The sequence below is a fragment of the Vulpes vulpes genome, chromosome X (genome assembly GCF_048418805.1).
Source record: "Vulpes vulpes isolate BD-2025 chromosome X, VulVul3, whole genome shotgun sequence".
Taxonomy (NCBI): domain Eukaryota; kingdom Metazoa; phylum Chordata; class Mammalia; order Carnivora; family Canidae; genus Vulpes; species Vulpes vulpes.
In genome coordinates, this window is record NC_132796.1 from 15,974,749 (window position 1) to 15,993,610 (window position 18,862).

At 44.1% G+C, this 18,862-nt stretch overlaps 1 protein-coding gene across 24 annotated transcripts in view; it reads right to left on the reverse strand.

Moving 5' to 3' along the window:
- The window catches only part of MAP7D2 (MAP7 domain containing 2), a 103,617-nt gene extending 84,976 nt beyond the window's left edge, over positions 1-18,641 (reverse strand). For 10 of the 24 annotated variants that reach the window (XM_072744429.1, XM_072744426.1, XM_072744422.1 and 7 more), the window contains exon 1: positions 18,491-18,641. In XM_072744429.1, coding sequence (XP_072600530.1) covers positions 18,491-18,542 — 52 coding nt within the window. In that variant the 5' untranslated portion in view covers positions 18,543-18,641. Of the gene's footprint in view, positions 1-15,899; positions 16,259-18,261; positions 18,414-18,490 lie in introns of those variants that run through there. The other 14 variants (XM_072744431.1, XM_072744430.1, XM_072744435.1 and 11 more) reach the window with 6 other exon arrangements.
- Between the last annotated feature and the right edge of the window lie 221 nt (positions 18,642-18,862).

Below are 18,862 nucleotides of genomic sequence, written 5' to 3' on the forward strand. Positions count from 1 at the left end.
TCACTTATACGAGGTACCTAGAATAGACAAATAGAGACAGAAAATAGAATTCTGGTTACAGGGTTTGGGGGGAGGGCATAATGGGGAGTTACTATTTAATGGGTGTAGTTTTTGTTGGGATGATACAAAGTTCTGGAAAAAGATAGTGGTGATGGTCACAGAACACTGTGAATGTACTCAATGCCACTGAATTGTAGACTTTAAAATGGTTAAAACGAGGGATCCCTGGGGCGCTCAGTGGTTTTGCACCCGCCTTCGGCCCAGGGCGTGGTCCTGGAGTCCTGGGATTGAGTCCTGCGTCAGGCTCCCTGCATGGGACCTACTTCTCTTTCTGCCTGTGTCTCTGCCTCTCTCTCTGTGTGTCTCTCATAAATAAATAAATAAATAAAATCTTTAAAATATATATATATCAATATAAGTACATTGGTATAAATGTATGCTATATACAAATATATATATTTTTTCTATATAATTTATTTTTAAGTAATCTCTATCCCCCAACATGGGGATTGACTACAACCCTGAGATCAAGAGTCCCATGCTCTACAGACTAATCCAGCTGGGCATCCCAAAAATACACTTTTTATATTCATAGACATAAGGTTTGGAGTCTTATACTCAATGCACAGATGATGACCATACTACCTACCTCATGGAGCACTACCTATGTGCAAGACACTGTACTAAGCACTTTCCATGCATTACATTACACAATCCTCCTGTCAACCCTGTGAAGAATTTCTGTTATTACCCCCATTTTGTTTTTATTAAAGATTTTACTTATTCATGAGAGACATAGAGACATAGGCAGAGGGAGGAGCAGACTCCCTGCAGGGAGCCTGATGTGGGACTCAATCCCAGGACTCCAGGATCATGCCCCAAGCCAAAAGCAGATGCTCAACCACTGACCCACCCAGGTGCCCCTTACCCCTATTTATAAGTAAAGAAACTGGGGCTAAGAATAGGCCAAGAAACTAGCTACGTCCTCATAGCTACTTAGTGGCCAAGTCAGTAACTGATCAGATTAATGTCTTAAATGTTTTTTAATTTTTTGTATCTTTAAAATTTTGTTGTGGTAAGGACACAACATGAGATCTACATTCTTTTTTTAAAAGATGTTTATTTATTTAGAGAGAGAACAAGGGGGGCAGAGGAAGGGGAGGGAGAGAGAAGGAGGGAGGAAGAGAGAGGAAGAGAGAGGGAGGGAGGGGGAGGGAGAGACAGGGAGAGGATCTCAAGCTGACTCTATACTAAACATAGAGCCTGATGCAGGGCTTGATCTCATAACCCCGAGATCATAACCTGAGCCAAAATCAAGAGTCAGATGCTTAACTGGCTGAACTACCAAGGTGCTCTGAGAGATCCACATTCTTAATAAACTTTTAAATGTACAATATAATACTGTTGACTCTAGATATAATGTTGTACAGTAGACCTCTAGAATTTACTCATCTTGTTTAACTGCAACTTTATGTGTTGATTAGTAACTCCCCATTCCCTGCTGCCCCTACTTTCTGGGAACCACCCATCTACTCTTCTATTCTGTGAATTTGTTTGTCTATTTTAGGTGTTTCATATACATGGAATCATATAGTATTTGTCTTTCCATAACTGGCTTATTCCATAATGTCATCAAAGGTCCATCCACACTGTCACATGTTACAGAATTTTCTTCTTTTTTAAAGCTAGATAACATTTTATTGTATGTATATACATTTTCTTTATCCATTCATTCGTATATAGACATTTATTAGGTCATTTCCACATATTAGCTGTTGTGAAGAGTGTTAATATCCCTGAGATCTTGATTTTAATTCTTTTGGATATATACTCAGAAGGAGAATTGCTGGATCATATGGTATAGTACTATTTTTACTTTTTTTTTTTTTTTGAGGAAACTTCATACTGTTTTCCACAGCAGTTGCACCAGTTTGCATTCTCACTAAGAGTGCACAAGGGTTCCAATTTCTCCACATCCTCACCAGCATTTGTTCCTCTTGTTTTCTGATAATTGCTATTCTAACAGATATGAGGTAATATCTCATCAGTAAATTCTTAACTGAAGAAAGAGGTAAAAAGGCTACATAATGGGTAATTTGTACAAAAAGTCAGAGAAAGGAGACACCAATGTCACAGGAGTAAACACCAAACAAAAAGTCATGTAAGGAAGGCTTAGGGAACTGGGCCCCAGGTCTCTTTAGGGAGACTGGGAGATTTTACCAAAAGGATGCTGAGTGGTTGTTCTTCCTGTCCACAAAGGGCAAAGCAAGAGAGGCATTTCAAGGAGAGACGTCTATATGAACATAAAGGACTTCTTGACCTAGGAGTAAGAGGTGTCTCTTCAGCCTCAGAGAATGTGGAGTAAAAATCCACTGTCTGTCCTGGAAAAAATTAACATGCACCTGCCTGTAAGCACCTCCCTGTAAGGGGCAGCACTCCATGTTCTCCCTCGAGATCCCCTCCAGACCTAGAGTTAACAGAGAGGAACTCCAAAAGGCCAGGCCCTTGGTCTGAGTATGGGAAGGTCAGTTCTCAGCAGGAATGCAGCCACATGACTTTTCCACAATTTGAACACACCAGGCAGAGAGGAGAGGACATCCAGGAAGTCACTGGGACTCCATAAACATAGCCAGAGCTCCGTTCAGGCTATCCCAATCCTCCTGGGGTATGTGTGTCAGCTGCACCACCTAAGGCCCAGGCATGCCTTGATTCTGGCATGGCTAGCTTATTTGCTGATCAGCCTGTGAATCACATGTGTACTTATTCAAATCACTAAAGCTGTGACATTGTTAGTATGTTTCAACAGGGACCAATAACCCCAGCATAGGCCCAACACAGTAACTTCTACCCTGAGCTAGAATTTATCTCAAAAGACCAATTCCTTTTTTTTGTATATTTTTTATTGGAGTTCGATTTGCCAACATATAGTATAACACCCAGTGCTCATCCCGTCAAGTGCCCCCATCAGTGCCCATCACCCAGTCACCCTGTCCCTCTGCCCACCTCCCCTTCCACTATCTCTTGTTTGTTTCCCAGAGTTAGGAGTCTCTCATGTTCTGAAAAGACCAACCCCTTTGTGATCTAAATACTGACCAGCCAGGTCTTCGCAGTGACAGAGAAGTTTTCTTATGAGGGCCAAAGAAATCCTCTGTCATGTCGGTGGAAAGGTGTCTCTCACACACACCACACCCCAGAGGGTCAAAGTAATGCCAAGCTGCAGGAATGCTGCCAACATGTCGGTGACCTGGAAAGATAAGACTGAGGCCCTGAAACCTTATAGCCCTCATGAAACCAGGGGTGTGCCAGCAAAATAAACTGGGAACAAACAAGAACAGGAGAGTAGTTACATTAGGATGTTCCCAAAGGAATCCACAATCCTGTGTACCTTTTGTCTAATACTAATCTCTCCTTCCAGGTTTATCTCCCTAGTGTCAAAGCACTTGCACCCACCACTCTGTCCAGAGGCATCAGAAATTCTTTTCTACTCTGGCTTCACTTTCCTCAGAAATTCTAGCCTCAAGCCTTCAAGGTGGGTTTAAGTCTACACACACTACATTCCTTCGGATCAAGAAGCCCCACTCACCTTCCAGTCCTTCCTTCTGCAAGCCAGAAGCTGCAGTGTATTGCTGTACTGGAGCAGAATCCAGGGAAAGGAAAACTTCAGCCACTCCAAAAGGTCCAAGATCAGATTCCCCAGAAGACTGCTTGCTGGAACTGCATTCCCCTCTAATTTACATATAAGGTGAAGTCATTTCCAACCAACGCCCTCAGGAGTTGAGGCCCACATCTCCTTCTATGGCATTACTCACTTATAGATTAACTATCTTGGGAAAGACAACAGCATGCAAAAGCTAGAAACCAGGTTATTTGCTCTGGTCCTACTTTTTATTTGGGAGAAACCCTACTTCAAGCCAGAGATGGGACTATACACACAGCCTTTCATTTACACCTTTAGCTCTGCTCACTTCTCTATTAAAAAAATGCCCTCAGTCATTACTTACCATCCAAGGAGCATTTACTGAACCAGCTACGACCTGTTGCATGAAAGATATATGGTTTGGTCAAGACAGAAACATGTAAACAAATATTTTAATACTGGTAAGTTGCAATAAAGTTATATATATCAGAGCAAAGGAGGACATACTGCCTGGAGGTGGTAGTTGTTGATGTACCCCACATTCCCATCAGAATGGCTAAAATTAAAAAGACTGAGAATACCAAGTGCTGACAAAGATGCGGAGGAACTGAAACTCTGATGCTTTCCTGATGAGAATGCAAAACAGTACAGACATGTGGTAGGCAGAATAATATCCTCCCCCTCATCCCTGCTGAGATGTCCATGTTCTAATCCCTGGAATCTGTGAAAATGTTACCTTATGTGACAAAAAGGCCTCTGCAGATGTGACTAAGTTAAGGCTCTTGTGATGGGGAGATTATCCAGGATTTTTCAAGCAGGCCCAATGCAATCACGGGGGAGTGAGGGTTAGAGATGTGACAAGGGAACCAGAAGTTGGAGAGAGAGATACTGGAAGATACTGCTATCCTGCTGGCCTTAACAATAGAGGAAGGAGTCATGAGGCAAAGAATGCAAGCAGCCTCTAGACGCTGGATAGAGAAGGCAAGGAAATGGGTTCTCACCTTGCAGCCTCCAGAAAGGTTCTATTGACACATATTTTAGGACTTCTGACTTACAATAATTATAAGATAATAAATTCATGTTGATACAAGCCATTAAATTTGTGGTGATTTGTTATAACCACAATGAGAAACTGCTTCCAACTATTTGGAAAACAGTTTGGCACTATCTGCTAAAGCTGAACATATGAAAAAAAAAAAATAAAGCTGAACATATGTCTACCTTATGACCCAGCAATTCTACTTCTAGGCATTTAAACAATAGAAATGCATTTGCATAGGCACCAAGAGATGTGTACAAGGATACTCATAGTAGTTTTAGTCAAGAGGATAAGAAGCTGGAAATAACCCACGTGTCCATTAGCAAAATAATGGATAAACAAACTATAGTAATAGTCACACAATATAATACTACTCAGAAATAAAAAGAAATGAACTGCATGGGTGAATCTTAAAATACTGAGTGGAAAAAAAACCAAGCACAAAAAAGTATATACTTGATGAAAAGGTTCTGGAAATGGATGGCAGTGATGAATGCACAACAATGTAAATGTCCTTAATGCCAATGAACTTAAAAACTGCTAAAATAGTTTGAAGTTACATATATTTATTTTGCCACAGTAAAAATGGGCATGCTGTGTGAATCCATTTTAATAAAGTTCAAAAACAAACAAAACTAAACCACAGGGGAAAAAGGTGAGAGGGTGCCTGGGTGGCTCTGTCAGTTAAACGTCTGACTCACGATTTCGGCTCAGGTTTTGACCTCATGGGTGGTGAGATCGAACCCTGCATAGAGCTCCATGCTCAGCGTGGAGTGGAGTATGCTTGAGTTTCTCTCTCTCTCTCCCTCTGCTCCTCCCCTCCGTATGCACGTTCTCTCTCTCTCTCTCAAAGAAATAAATTTTCAAAAACAAAAAACAAAAAACAAAAGGTGAGAACAATGGTTCCCTTTGGGGGCCACTGTCTAGGAGGAGACATGAGGAAGTTTTCTGGGTGCTGGAAATGTTTTTTGATCTGAGTGTTGGTTATATGTTCATAAGTAAACATTCATCATATTGTGTGCTTAAGATCTGTGTACTTTAGTTTCCAAATGCCAACCTCAAGTTTATTTGTACATGATCTGATTTATCTGCACTAACATTATCAACACCGAAATGGAAACGGAGGAGAAAAGAAAACTTCACCAAAAGTGTGTGGTTAGAGAAGGCTTCAGGAAAGAGGTGAGATGTGGGATCCCCGGGTGGCGCAGTGGTTTGGCGCCTGCCTTTGGCCCAGGGCGCGATCCTGGAGACTCGGGATCGAATCCCACGTCAGGCTCCCGGTGCATGGAGCCTGCTTCTCCCTCTGCCTGTGTCTCTGCCTCTCTCTCTCACTGTGTGCCTATCATAAATAAATAAAATAAAATTTAAAAAAAATAAAAATAAATTTAAAAAAAGGTAATCATTTAAAAAAAAAAAGAAAGGGATCCTTGGTGGCGCAGCGGTTTGGCGCCTGCCTTTGGCCCAGGGCGTGATCCTGGGGTCCCGGGATCGAGTCCCAGGTCGGGCTCCCTGCATGGAGCCTGCTTCTCCCTCTGCCTGTGTCTCTGCCTCTCTCTCTCTCTCTCTGTGTGTGACTATCATAAATAAAAAAAAAAAAAAAAAAGAAAGAGGTGAGATGTGAGACAAGTACTAAAAGACAAGCATGGCAGATACAGAGAGGAAGGGAATTCTGGGCACAGGGAAGAGTATGCCCATGGGCAGTGAGGTACAAGTGAGAGCAGAGTGTGGTGGATGCTACAAGCTGCAAGGGTCAATGGCCAGAGAGAGGGGGCTGAAAGGGGAAGCAGGAGCCCCATCTCAATATGCCTGCCCTATCAGCAGTTTATTTTTTTAAAGATTTTATTTATTTATGAATAAGAGGCAGAGAGAGAGAGGCAGAGACATAGACAGAGGGAGAAGCAGGCTCCTCATAGGGAGCCCGATGTGGGACTTGATCCCCAGATCCAGGATCATTCCCTGAGCTGAAGGCAGATGCTCGACCACTGAGCTACCCAGGCATCACCTATCAGCAGTTTAGACTGTACTCATACTGGGCAGATGTCAGAAGAGGTTAAGTAAGAGAGTGACAAGATGGATCCATGACAAAGGGGTGACCTAGGTGGAGGGACTAAGACCTCTAAGGCTCTTGTAATAATGGTCAGGCCCCAGATGACAGGTCTAATTCAGACAACAGAGATGGGGTCATAAGAGATGAAGGAGGTAGAAGTCCTGACTTGGTTGGGAAAGGGGAAGGTTAGTAAGTCTGTTGGCTCCAAGCCTACTTGGCTGGTGATCCCCCACAAAGAGTGAAGACAAACCTACCCTTCTTCCCCCTGCTTCCTGAGCTGGCAGTGGAAGATCATAGTATCTCAAGAGTTGGAAAGCACCAGTCAAATTTCCTAGTGTACCATCTTATAGACAAGCAACTGAGTTCTTTTCATGGGCCAACACCTGTGGCCATAGTGTGTAAGGAACAAGCTGGAACAAGAGAGCTGAGGCTTATCTACTTTAGCGAGTATGTCCTAGAGAAGAAGGAACATGACTCATTCAGTTATGGTGCCCAATGTCCCCAAATGCTCTCACCAACCTCACCTTCCACCATGGGGTTCTCTGGCCTAGGCCTATGGTCTCAGTCCCTGCCAGTCTCTCACTGGGAAAGTTCTCCTCGCAGGCCACCCAAATCCTGTACAGCTAATGGTTTCATCCAATGGTTTCATAATGCCTTGTAAATCAATCCAATTTATCTTCAAACCAATTTGTATAGCCAAAACTGAGGCAGGGACAAAGAAGAGTTAGCTGACCAGGGGTGCCCCAGAGCCACCAGGAGCCAGAAATAGGTCTTGGGTGCTAGATTCCATCATGGCCCTACAGATCTGATATGAACCACAGGAGGTAACTTCTGGGTTCTATACTTGATGGCCTGTGCACATCTGAGAGTGGCTGAATAACAAGGGCCAAATACTGGAGCTTGTAGAAGAGACACCAAGACAAGATGGGTTTGAAGTAACTTGTTTAAGGCCTGAAACTTATTTTTTATTTCTGATCTTCATCTGTCAAGGTTAGTTGACATTTAGTTAACTACACAGTCCAATTCAGGAGCCACTACAACATGTGACTATTTTACTTTAAATTATCTTAAATCAAATAATTAAAATTATTATTTAAAACTATTAAAAACTCAGTTCCTCAGTGCTCCATAGCCACATGGTGGCTGGTGGCTACCATGTGGAATAGACATAAGACATCTCAATCCTCATGGAAAGTTCTATTAGCCCTGGCCCTTGCATGTGGTACCTCCTGTTTGAATTAGCCTGATTATAAGAGGCATGTACTCTAGGGGCACCTGGGTGGCAGAGGTGGTTAAGCATCTGACTCTTGGTTTTGGCTCACATTGTGATCTCAGTGTCATAAGACCGAGCCCTGCATCAGGCTCCACACTCAGTGCAGAGTCTGGTTAGGGCTCTCTCTCCCTCTGTCCTTCTCCCCCAGCACACTCACATGTTCCCTCTCCCTCTAAAGTAAATAAATACATTTTTTAAAAAAAGAAGTGTTCACTCTGAAACCATCTTTACATGCTGAAGTGCCAAGAATCCTTTTAATTTTTAACTAATAAAGATGAAATAATGTACCACAAAGGACCTTCAGCAATCGTTAATAGACAGGTCTTCTGGGGTCCCTCAGTCAAAAGAGAGAGAAAATAAAAGACAACTAAGAAAAATGAAAGCTAACAGGATAGAGTGAAACAGTCCACATTCTGCTTTCTTGACCATTCTGCTATAAAAAGAGCTAATCTCATCCCAGAAGATTAGGCATGTGTGGAAATTAATGGACCATTAATAAGAAGCAATTATTCTTTAGAAATAATTTATGATGGACAAAAACAAAATCAACTGAAGTAGAAATTTAGGTGAGTGGGGAAGAGGAAAAAGGAGAGCAGAAACATGTCTTGTAGTAAGAAAACTGCAATTAGAATTAGTAATTTTTAAAAGAAAATTTGAAGATGTAACTAAAACAGCTTAAATAATACGGTTACCTAATGAAAATGATCATTTAAATTTTGTTCATAATACATATCTCTAGCGGGGGAAAATTATCCAAGTGGAAGGAAAGCTATCATAATATTTCACCACCAACTTGTAGCCCTTGACTAGTGTTCCAGACAACCCACACAATTAAGGTAGAAAAGAGCAAAAACTCCTAAGAGGCGATACCACTCCCATGCATAAGGGCAGTTCCCACTCTGGTAAGGGGAAAGTGCACCTAGGTACTCAGGGACTAGAATAGGAATCTTGGGTAGGGGAGCATATGGTTAAAAAAATAAGCACATGAGAATCCTATTTTGTTCAGTTTACAATTCAGATGGTTAGTTCAAGTTAAGGGCACATATTAAGGTGTTGTTTTGAAATAGGGACAAAAAGTACTGTTTAATTAAGGGCTTTAAGTGCCTGGTAAAAGACCCAAGCTACAGGAACACTTCCTGCTCTGTATTTATTAATTTCAGGCATTCCTTTATGCCCTCCTTCTGCTTATATAAAATAGAGTAGAAATAAATATGAGAAGTGAGAAAGAGAAAAACAAAAGACAGAAAAACAGAGCTAAGAAGGAAATTAAGCTTACCACACCAACCCAGGTTCCACACTGGTGGATTTGCTAAACCAACAGTTAATTTTTTAAAAAAAATATTGATTGATTGATTGATTGATTGAGAGAGAGAAAGAGAGAGAACATGAGAACAAGAATGTGAGTGGGGAGAGGGGCAGAGGGAGACATAGAATCCTTAAGCAGACTCCCCACTGAACAAGGAGCCTGACACAGGGCTCTATCCCAGGACCCTGAGATCATGACCTGAGCCAAAATTCAGAGTAGACCACTTCACTGACTGAGCCACCCAGGCTCCCCAACCAATAGTTAATTCTTAAATATTTGGTGTCAAAGACTGAGAAAGACCAACTTCTCAGGAGGAAGATAACTTGGTTTGGTCAGGGACTTGTCCTGCAGGCCCTGAAAGTGAGTGCTGGCTAACTGGTCCTGCCCAAGTAAGTCCCTTTATAGCCAGTGCCAGCTCTCTCATATAATCAAATCCAGGACACAGGAGGTGGGAACAATCTGTGAATTCACTGGAACTGCCCAGTAATGTGGTCCCCAAAGTTTTTCCTGTCAACCAATTAAGAACTTGTTGATCATAATGAGTAAGTGGCTTCTGTAAACAGGCAGTCGGGAAGATACAATACCAACTCTGGGAGGGGAGGGGAAAATGCCCAGATCTGACTTCACAGAGCCCATCCCAACCCAGCTTACCAGATCCCACTCAGTACAGAGGATTCCCACTGAACCCCAACACTGAACTTGGAAGATCCTAAGCTGGTTAATATTGCTGTCTCCTCCCATCTTTCTATCAATATTATACCATGCTTTCCATTGATAGCAGCTCAACAATTACCACAAAGTCAAGCCCACCCACTTTTCACAACCTGTCAGGTCACCAAGACAACATTCTGTGTGAGGACCTTACCACTTGGCCATGCTGGGAAGAGCCAATACAGCTTCTCCTTTCAAGCACCTGGGGAGTAAGCCTATTTTGCCTTATTGTAGGGAAGACCACTTTATCAAAGCATCTTTCCATTTCCACTATGCCTACCCGCATTGGACTGAATACCACAGCACACATTCATACCACTTTCAACAGCACTCAATACCACTGTGCCCTATGTGACCATGGTGCCATTCCTAGACCAAAAGAACTGTCTGCCAAGATGGAAATGCTCTAGATCAGTGAGTGCTGTCCAATATGGTAGCCACTAGTCACAGTTGGCTCCTGAGCACCTGAAATGTAACCAGTCGAAATGGAGATGTGCTGAAATTATAAAATATATACTGGTTTTGGAAGACTCAGTGCAAAAAATACATTGTGAGATCTCTTATTTAATGATCCTTTATACTAATTACATGTTGAAATGATAATATTCTGGGTATACTGGGTTAAATAAATTGTATTATATTAATTTCACCTTTTTGTTTTTTACTTTTTTAAATGTACCTGTTAGAAAATTTAGAATTATATGTATGGCTAACATTCTATTTGTATTAGCCAGCATCAACCTATATTATTACTCAGTACTTTTCTTTAAATTGAGTTCATTTTCTATTCATTCTGAAAATATTCATGAAGTTAAAGTTTGATGTACTAGTTGTATTTTTATAATACAATTTAAAAATCTACACACCTATTAACCTAAAATTGAAAAAATAAATTTGTCCACATGTAACCTAAAACCCTTTTGTGTATCACACCCTTTGGGCAATGCTGGCCCAGGGCACAGCTACTCAGATTGTGGCCTGTGAACACGTACCAGTCTCCTTACTGTTCATTATCATTCACAATAGGGATATAAATTGAGAGCATGCATTTAGAAACTCAGGAATTTGACAGAGTAATCTAATATCCACTGATATCTTAGAATCTAGTAACTAATCTAATACTTCAAAATCAGGAGTTATATTTTCCATGTCTTTTACATTTTATTTCTCCAGTAAGTTTTTTTTTATTCTATTTTACCAAGATATCATATTGGTCAACAACAGACTGGAAGTTAGGGAAAAAAAATGGTCACCAGAATTAGTTTGAGAAACACAGGCCTAAAGTGTAAAAGAATCTTCCATGCCCCTTCTGGAGTGATGGCCCAAGAACTGCAATCCTCAGTCATACTCAATAGTGTCCTAAGACAGAAAAGCATACTAAAGAGATCTTCCAGGGCCCAACAATAAAGGCTGGCACAGAGAGAACAGGAAGTTAATTCCTGGCACACCAGAAATCCTGCTAAATGGAACTTCTCTTTCTCTAAGCATCTTATTTTTAAAGATTTATGCACCTTTTATTTATTTTTTTTTAATTTTTACTTATTTATGATAGTCACAGAGACAGAGAGAGGCAGAGGGAGAAGCAGGCTCCATGCACCAGGAGCCTGATATGGGATTCGATCCCGGGTCTCCAGGATCGCGCCCTGGGCCAAAGGCAGGTGCCAAACCGCTGTGCCACCCAGGGATCCCCGATTTATGCACCTTTAAAAAAAAAAAAAGATTTTATTTATCTATTTGACAGAGAGAGAGGGGAGAAAGGGCACAAGCAGGGGGAGTGGCAGGCAGAGGGAGAGGGAGAAGTAGGCTCCCCACTGAGCAGGGAGCCCAATGCGGAACTCAATCTCAGGACCCTGGGATCATGACCTGAGTCGAATGCAGATACTTAACCACTGAGCCACCCAGGTGCCCTCTAAGCATTTTAATAATTTTTTGCTGTAATTCTAAGAAATGTGGGTCCTCATTACCTTTGGGGAGAAAAACTGTGTACTGAGAAAAAGGCACACAAAATCCTTATAAAATGTGGACCTAAAGTACTGAGCTAGATCTCCAGAGGTGTACAGATGTGGGAGGCGTGGCCCATGTGTGAAAGGAGTTTATTACAATCTATTGGGGAAGGCACAGTAGCAGGAAGGTTAAAAATGCTTAACTCTGGAGTCAAACACACTGGTTTGCCACTTACTGTATGGCCTTGAGAAAATTATTTCACCTCTTTTACACTCAACATATCTGTTGCAGGAGAGAATCTCCAAAAAAGGAGATTCTTCCTCTACCATTAGGTGCTTGCCACTCCTCACATCAAGAGGTAGAGTCTAGTTCCCCTCCCCTTGAATCTGGGCTGGTTTTGTCACTTGCTTTAACCACTGAATGCAAGAAAAGTGACATTCTGGGACTTCCAAGCCTTAAGAGAAATGACAACTCTGCTTCCTCACTCTTGAAGCACACCTGCTATGTTGTGAGAAGTCCAAGACAGACTCCCTGTGATTAGATGTCTGGTCCATGACAGGCCATGGTGGACATTATAAACCCAAGTGTTCCCAGCTGACTGTGACCCTGGCTGACACCACATGGAATGGAAGAACCACTCAACTGAGCCCACCTAACCCCAGAATTGTGAGAAATAATAAGTTTGAAATGGTTTGCTACACAGCAATACAGAACTTAAACATCTCTAAAATGAGTATAAAAACAGAAAAAAAAGTATAAAGAGTGGTTGTGTGAAGTAAAGTAAAATAATGTAAGCCAAGTGCTTATAATGGTGCCTGGCACAGAAGTGCTCAATAAGTGGCAGCTGTTACCTTTTGAGGAGCTAAAATGAACACATGTGCAGTGTGTAACTGTAGGCTGTCTAGGAGGTTACATTCAGGTTCTGCTGCCTTGCAGGCCCTGAGCAGCCGAATGCGCAGAAGGTGAAAAGGCACAAGGCTTTGTGGTGAAACAAGTATTGGACCTAAAAGATGGAGAGCACAGAATGATGGCTTCTAAACCTCTGATACACAGAGACCCACCCGTGGACCGCTGGGCAAGAACAACATGTGTCTGCATTAAAGGCTGAAGACCGCTATGGCAGAAACCCAGAGGTCTCTACAGAGACGAGTAGGTGGGTGGCAGCCCGCAAGTGGCTGGAGGGCAGCAAGGGGGGATGGGCAATGATCGCTAATGGGTATGGGGTTTCTCTGTGGAGTGATGAAAATGTTCTAAAATTGACTGTGGTGATGGCTGTACAACTCTGTGAAAATACTGAAAATCACAGAATTGTGTATTTTAAATGGATGAAATGTATAGTATATAAACACTGTCTCACTAAACTTATTACTACATAATAAAGAGGAAGGTAAAAATGAAGAGAGTGGAGATGACAAAGGAGCAGGAAGCACCCCATAGGGTTGTTTGGGGCTAAAAGAGGTCAGTCTATTTGGCATCAAGAGGAAAAGCAGGTATTTTCAGACAGTGAATGAACCCAGTGCTAGCCAGGAGCTGTGTACCCTAGGGATAGACTCTGCAATTCCAAAGGATCATGGAAATTTGGCATCACAGCTGTGTAGCTCACTCATACCTATCTTCCTTTTCCTTAAGATACAACCTGAACTCTGCTAATCACAGAGTTTTAAAAAGAGGAAACTTCCTAGGCAAAAAGGTAGAAAAAATGCTTCCTGACAAAAAAAGCAGATAAAAGCCTACATTCAGACAGACCTCAGAGGTGAATGAGGGGGATCCCGAAGCTTAGGTTGCCCCAGAGCCTCAGAAGCCAACTTCACATTTGAAGCGAGTCACCTGAGATGTGAGATAGGCAGTGGGCAATCCCTCCCAGGCCATAGTACCCCCAAGAACGGCTACCCCCAACCACAACCACTTCCTTTTTCTGGTACAATTCACTAATGAGAGGTTAGAGGACAGGGCCAGGGAAAGTTTTCAAATCCTTGGACTGCTGCCAGAGCCAATACAGCACACACACAGTCCCCCAAAACCAGGCAGTATCATTGTCAGCATCATACCCATACCGTCCATCCTGGGAGCACTTACCATGCTGGATGCATTCTGAATTATATCCTGTTAAATCCTCCCAACAAGGCCTACCAGACTATACACCAACATCCCCATCTCTTGCCTGCTCAAATCAACCCTGCAAATCCTTGTTTATAAACAGATTCAGGGGCACCTGAGTGGCTCAGTGGTTGAGTGCCTGCCTTCAGCTCAGGTCGTAATCCTGGGATCCAGTCTTGCCCCCACAGGGAGCCTGCTCTTCCCTCTGCCTATGTCTCTGCCTCTTTCTGTGTCTCTCATGAATAAAAAAATAAAATCTTAAAAATAAAATCTTTTTTTAAAAAAAGATTCAATCCATATAATTCCAACAAAAGATGAGAGATGTTCTTTTAAAAAACAAAGTATTCCAGAAGATGGGGCATCTGACTAAGGGGAAAACATCTTTTAATCTTGGAGAGGAAGAAGGGTTAGAAATAGAAATGATAGACTTTGACAATTTGCGTCACCAAGGTTGGGACATCAGAAGAGAAAACGCAAAAAGTCAGGCAGACTTTCAGCAGTTTACCCTGAAGGTCCTGCCAAGTCCAAGTCCTATAATGTCATAACTAAACAAGGTCAGAAGTCCCAGACCAAACTCAGCTTTGTGTCTTTCCATCCTGATCCATGAGTCCTTCCTAATGCCAAGGGGACTTGACATGTTAATACACATGTACAAAGTCAACTTGCTCTTCTTAGGTCTAAGCAGTTTTAGAATTAGAGTGTTCAGGCTGCCAGGCTGGCTTAGTTGGTGGAGCATGCAATTGTTGGTCTCAGGGTTGTGAGTTCAAGTCCAATTGGATATGGAGATTATGTAAAAAATCTTTAAAAAAAAAAGAAAGTGTGGGAATCCCTGGGTGGCTCAGCGGTTTAGCGCCACCTTCAGCCCAGGGTGTGACCCTGGAGACCCAGGATTGAGTCCCATGTCAGGATCCCTGTGTGGAGCCTGCTTCTCCCTCTGCCTGTGTCTCTGCTTCTCTCTGTCTTTCATGAATGAATGAATGAATGAATGAATAAATAAATCTTAAAAAAAGAAAGTGTTCAAGAATAGTCTTAAATACAACTTTGAGAAAGGATGTAGAATACTGGTTTCTTGAGGATCTACTCTCAGCCTTTCCTACTCAGCCCCATCCTACTCTGGCCCCTGAGGGAGGGTCCCATGAACTTCCAGTTTGCACCACTTTCTCCTGATCTAGGGCAGGGGATGGAAGATTTCCAAGTGGAAGGACAACAGGGAACCTTACCTTTCCTCAAAGCAATTCTCTCCTTACTATTGGAACAATGGGCAAATGAATTCAACTCAATAAACAACATTTGCCCACTGAATGCACCAGAAAAGTCAACAGGGGGATCCCTGGGTGGCGCAGCGGTTTAGCGCCTGCTTTTGGCCCAGGGCGCGATCCTGGAGACCCGGGATCGAATCCTGCGTTGAGCTCCCTGCATGGAGCCTGCTTCTCCCTCTGCCTATGTCTCTGCCTCTCTCTCTCTCTCTCTCTCTCTCTCTCTCTCTCTCGTGACTATCATGAAAAAATAAATAAAATCTTTTAAAAAAAAGAAAAGTCAACAGGTCTTAGGAAACACGCTTTGTAATTCCAATTTCGTGTAATCATGAACTCCACCAACACACAACTTTAATCCAACTCATGAATATTTACTGAGCGTTCCATTCAGTATAGCTGCTCCCAGCATAATGCAACTGTTAAACATCAGTTATAGACTTAGTATGTGCAGAAACTCTGAGGAGTAATATGACCATGCAGCCACCCTCGGTACCAGGTGGCGCTGAGAGAGGCTATAACCTAGACCCAGGCCTTGTTCTCACGTCAATGCTATAATTGGAAGTAACCGCTAATCAGCTTGAGCACTTACCATGTGTCAGGCACAGCTTTACGGATACTAATTCCTTCATCCTCAAAGCAGTGCTTCTATCTCCCCATGTTGTTCTTTGAGAAAACTGAAGCTCAAGATGTCAAATAACTTCCCTGAGAAAGTGGTGTGGTGGCATTCACATCCAGGCATTCTGGCCCTGAATCTACTCAGCTTCAGCAGCAGCAGTAGCCACCAGCACAGGGTCCAGCTTACAGTGGGCACTCAAAGAACGCCTGCTGAGAGGAGCTGGAAGGTTAATGTAACAGGCAGAATAAGAGTGCTTCCCTGGAGGTGCCGCAGGCACAGACAAGAGGAAGTTCCTTAATTCTGACTGACAGGAGCCCTAGAGGGAGTGAATCCTGGAAAGGAAAAAGAGAAGAAGGGGGCATTTCAGGCTGAGGGAAGCACAGGACCTGTGTGACACTGAGGTAGCCTGACAGCTGAGATCCAGTGATTCTTTGCTGGCTAAAGAAATCAAAGCAGATTCAAGCAACAGGCACTTGCTCATCATTAGTTATATGGTGCATATAACAAAGCATTAGAAAGAACCATACATTTGCTAATTTCCATGCTGGGGGTAAATAAAAGGAAAAATAAAAAAGCATCACTGGTGAGTAATGGGAACGTGCGTTTAAGATTTCAAGATTGGAAGAACCTTCTGTTAAAGGAAACCACAAGAGGTATTCCCTCACCACCTTCTACAGAGCTCCTAGGAAAACCACTCATAAACTCATATCCCCCAGATGTGCAGGATGAATGTCATTAGGGATGGATCCAAAATGATAAGGCCTCTAGGCAACCAAGAACGATCAGCATCCAGAATGGATAATAAAACTACAATAATCCCGATTTTACTGAGGATGACATTATTTTTCTAAGTATCTACCTTACTAGCCTTCAAAAGAACAAACCATGGTATTACCTGGCACCTAAATTGAACACTCCAATTTTCCCACACCAACTGTAACGCATCCAACTGTAATATTTTAAACCTTCATACGTCTTTTTATGGTTTCAATATCAAATAAAGGAAAACAGCTTTAAGCTAATTTTAATATCAGTAGAGAGTGCATTAAGTGGTTCTACAAAAAGTTTCCTACTAGGACTTAATAAGAATGCCACTTTATTAAGTTCTTTCAAAGAAATTTAAATCCCACAGACAAATTGCAAGCCCTACCATACAGCCCGTCTCTACCTTTAAGACATGGAAATAGCCTATTATTTAGACTCTCAAATAAAACTGTAAACTTCAACAACCTTTCCAATATTTTCTCCTGCTAGGTCTCCCTCCCCTAAGGCTGATTCTGATGGGTGGGTTGGTGGTGGGTTCTGGGTTCTTCCCTAGCAGACGTATCTGAGTTTCTAAAATTAAGCAAAAAGAATGAAAACAGAAGTATACATATTTACAGAATTTACATCACTAACCTGTGATATTTGTTAAATTTTGCCTTAAAAATTGCACCAAGAAAAACACAAATTGGGAAAAGACTTAAGCCACCTCCTCCTATGAACGATGCAAAGGAAGGCCCAATCAGAAAATACCTCCCATCCACCATGAAAAACATGTTTCAAATGATTAAAGCGCATTTCCTTTCACTTCTTTCCCTTCCTTGGTTCACCTCATATACAATATCCATATCTTCACTATTTGATAATTCTTTGAATCATATACTTAAGACCTGTGCGCATCTGCCGTATGCATGTGATACTACAGTAAAAAAATGTTTTAAAAATAGGTCACATTAACTTAAAAAAAAAAAAAAGGTGTTGCCTGGAAAAACAGCATGAAATCGGTTTCCCCGCGGCTTGCACCCCCGCACTACCTGCAACCACTTTACAGAACGTCAAAGACGTGAGACTTGCTTATCTAAAATTCTGCCAAATGTCCTCAAAATCTCCCCCTGCTTCGTTCATTTTTGAGCAGCCCGTCCGGGGACCAGCCCTCCATAGCCCCTAGCAGTTGCAGCCTCGCGGGCTGGGAGACATAGCGGTCGCGCTGCCACTTGAAGGGGCCTACGGCCCCACCAGACCCCTGGGCAACGCGCACGAGGCCTGCGGGAACTCCGCGGGGGGCTCGCACCAGGCCGCCCAGGCGGCGCTCCACCCGCCCCTGCCAGTGGGTGACGTGCGGGATCTGCCCCCGGGATGCCGCGAAGCATGAAGCCGGGCCACCTATGGGGCAGGCTGCAGCTGCCACTCGCGCGCATTTCCCAAGACGCAGAGTGGGCGAGCGCGCAGGCTCCGGCGACCCCCTAGAGCCCTCTCAGCCTCCCCCAGTGCCCCTCACCACCGTGGGCCCAGGCTCCCCACACCAAACACACCTGCCACCCACCCTAGGCCACCCCCAAGTGGACCCACTCACTCAAGCCACCTGAGAAGGGGCCCTGCCACCCGCACCGCGAGCGACGCGGCCCCGGATACGGCGCCCAGTCGACCCCGGGCGGGGAGAAGGGCGTTTAGACCAGCACCGCGCTGCGTCCCCGCCCCGCGCGCTCCAGAGCCGCTGCCCTGCGCGGCCCACGGCGGGGGCCGCCCCGCCCCCCAGGGCGACCTGAAGCCCCCAAGCGCCCGCCGCACCCCGGGACCCCCACCTGAAGGTCGGTGGTTGGGCGGCGAGGTCCGCACCGCGCCTGACTCGGCCATCTTCCCGGGAAGCGGGGGTCCCCGTGCAGCCCCCTCGGTCCCGGTCCCAGCCCCGCCGCCGCCGCCGCCGCCGCCGCCGCCGCCGCCGCCGCCGCCGCCGCCGCCGCCGCCGCCGCCGCCGCCGCCGCCGCCGCGCTCCATCGGGACGCGCGGGCTGCACAGGCGCACTGCCGGAGCCGCCGCGCCGCACCGGACCCGCGCGCACCCGCACGCGCACGCGTCCTCCTCACACAGCGTGCGCACACGGCGTGCACGTGCGAAGTGCGCACCAGTTCTCACGCCGCGCACGCGCACCGCGCGCACACGCGAGGGGCGCACCG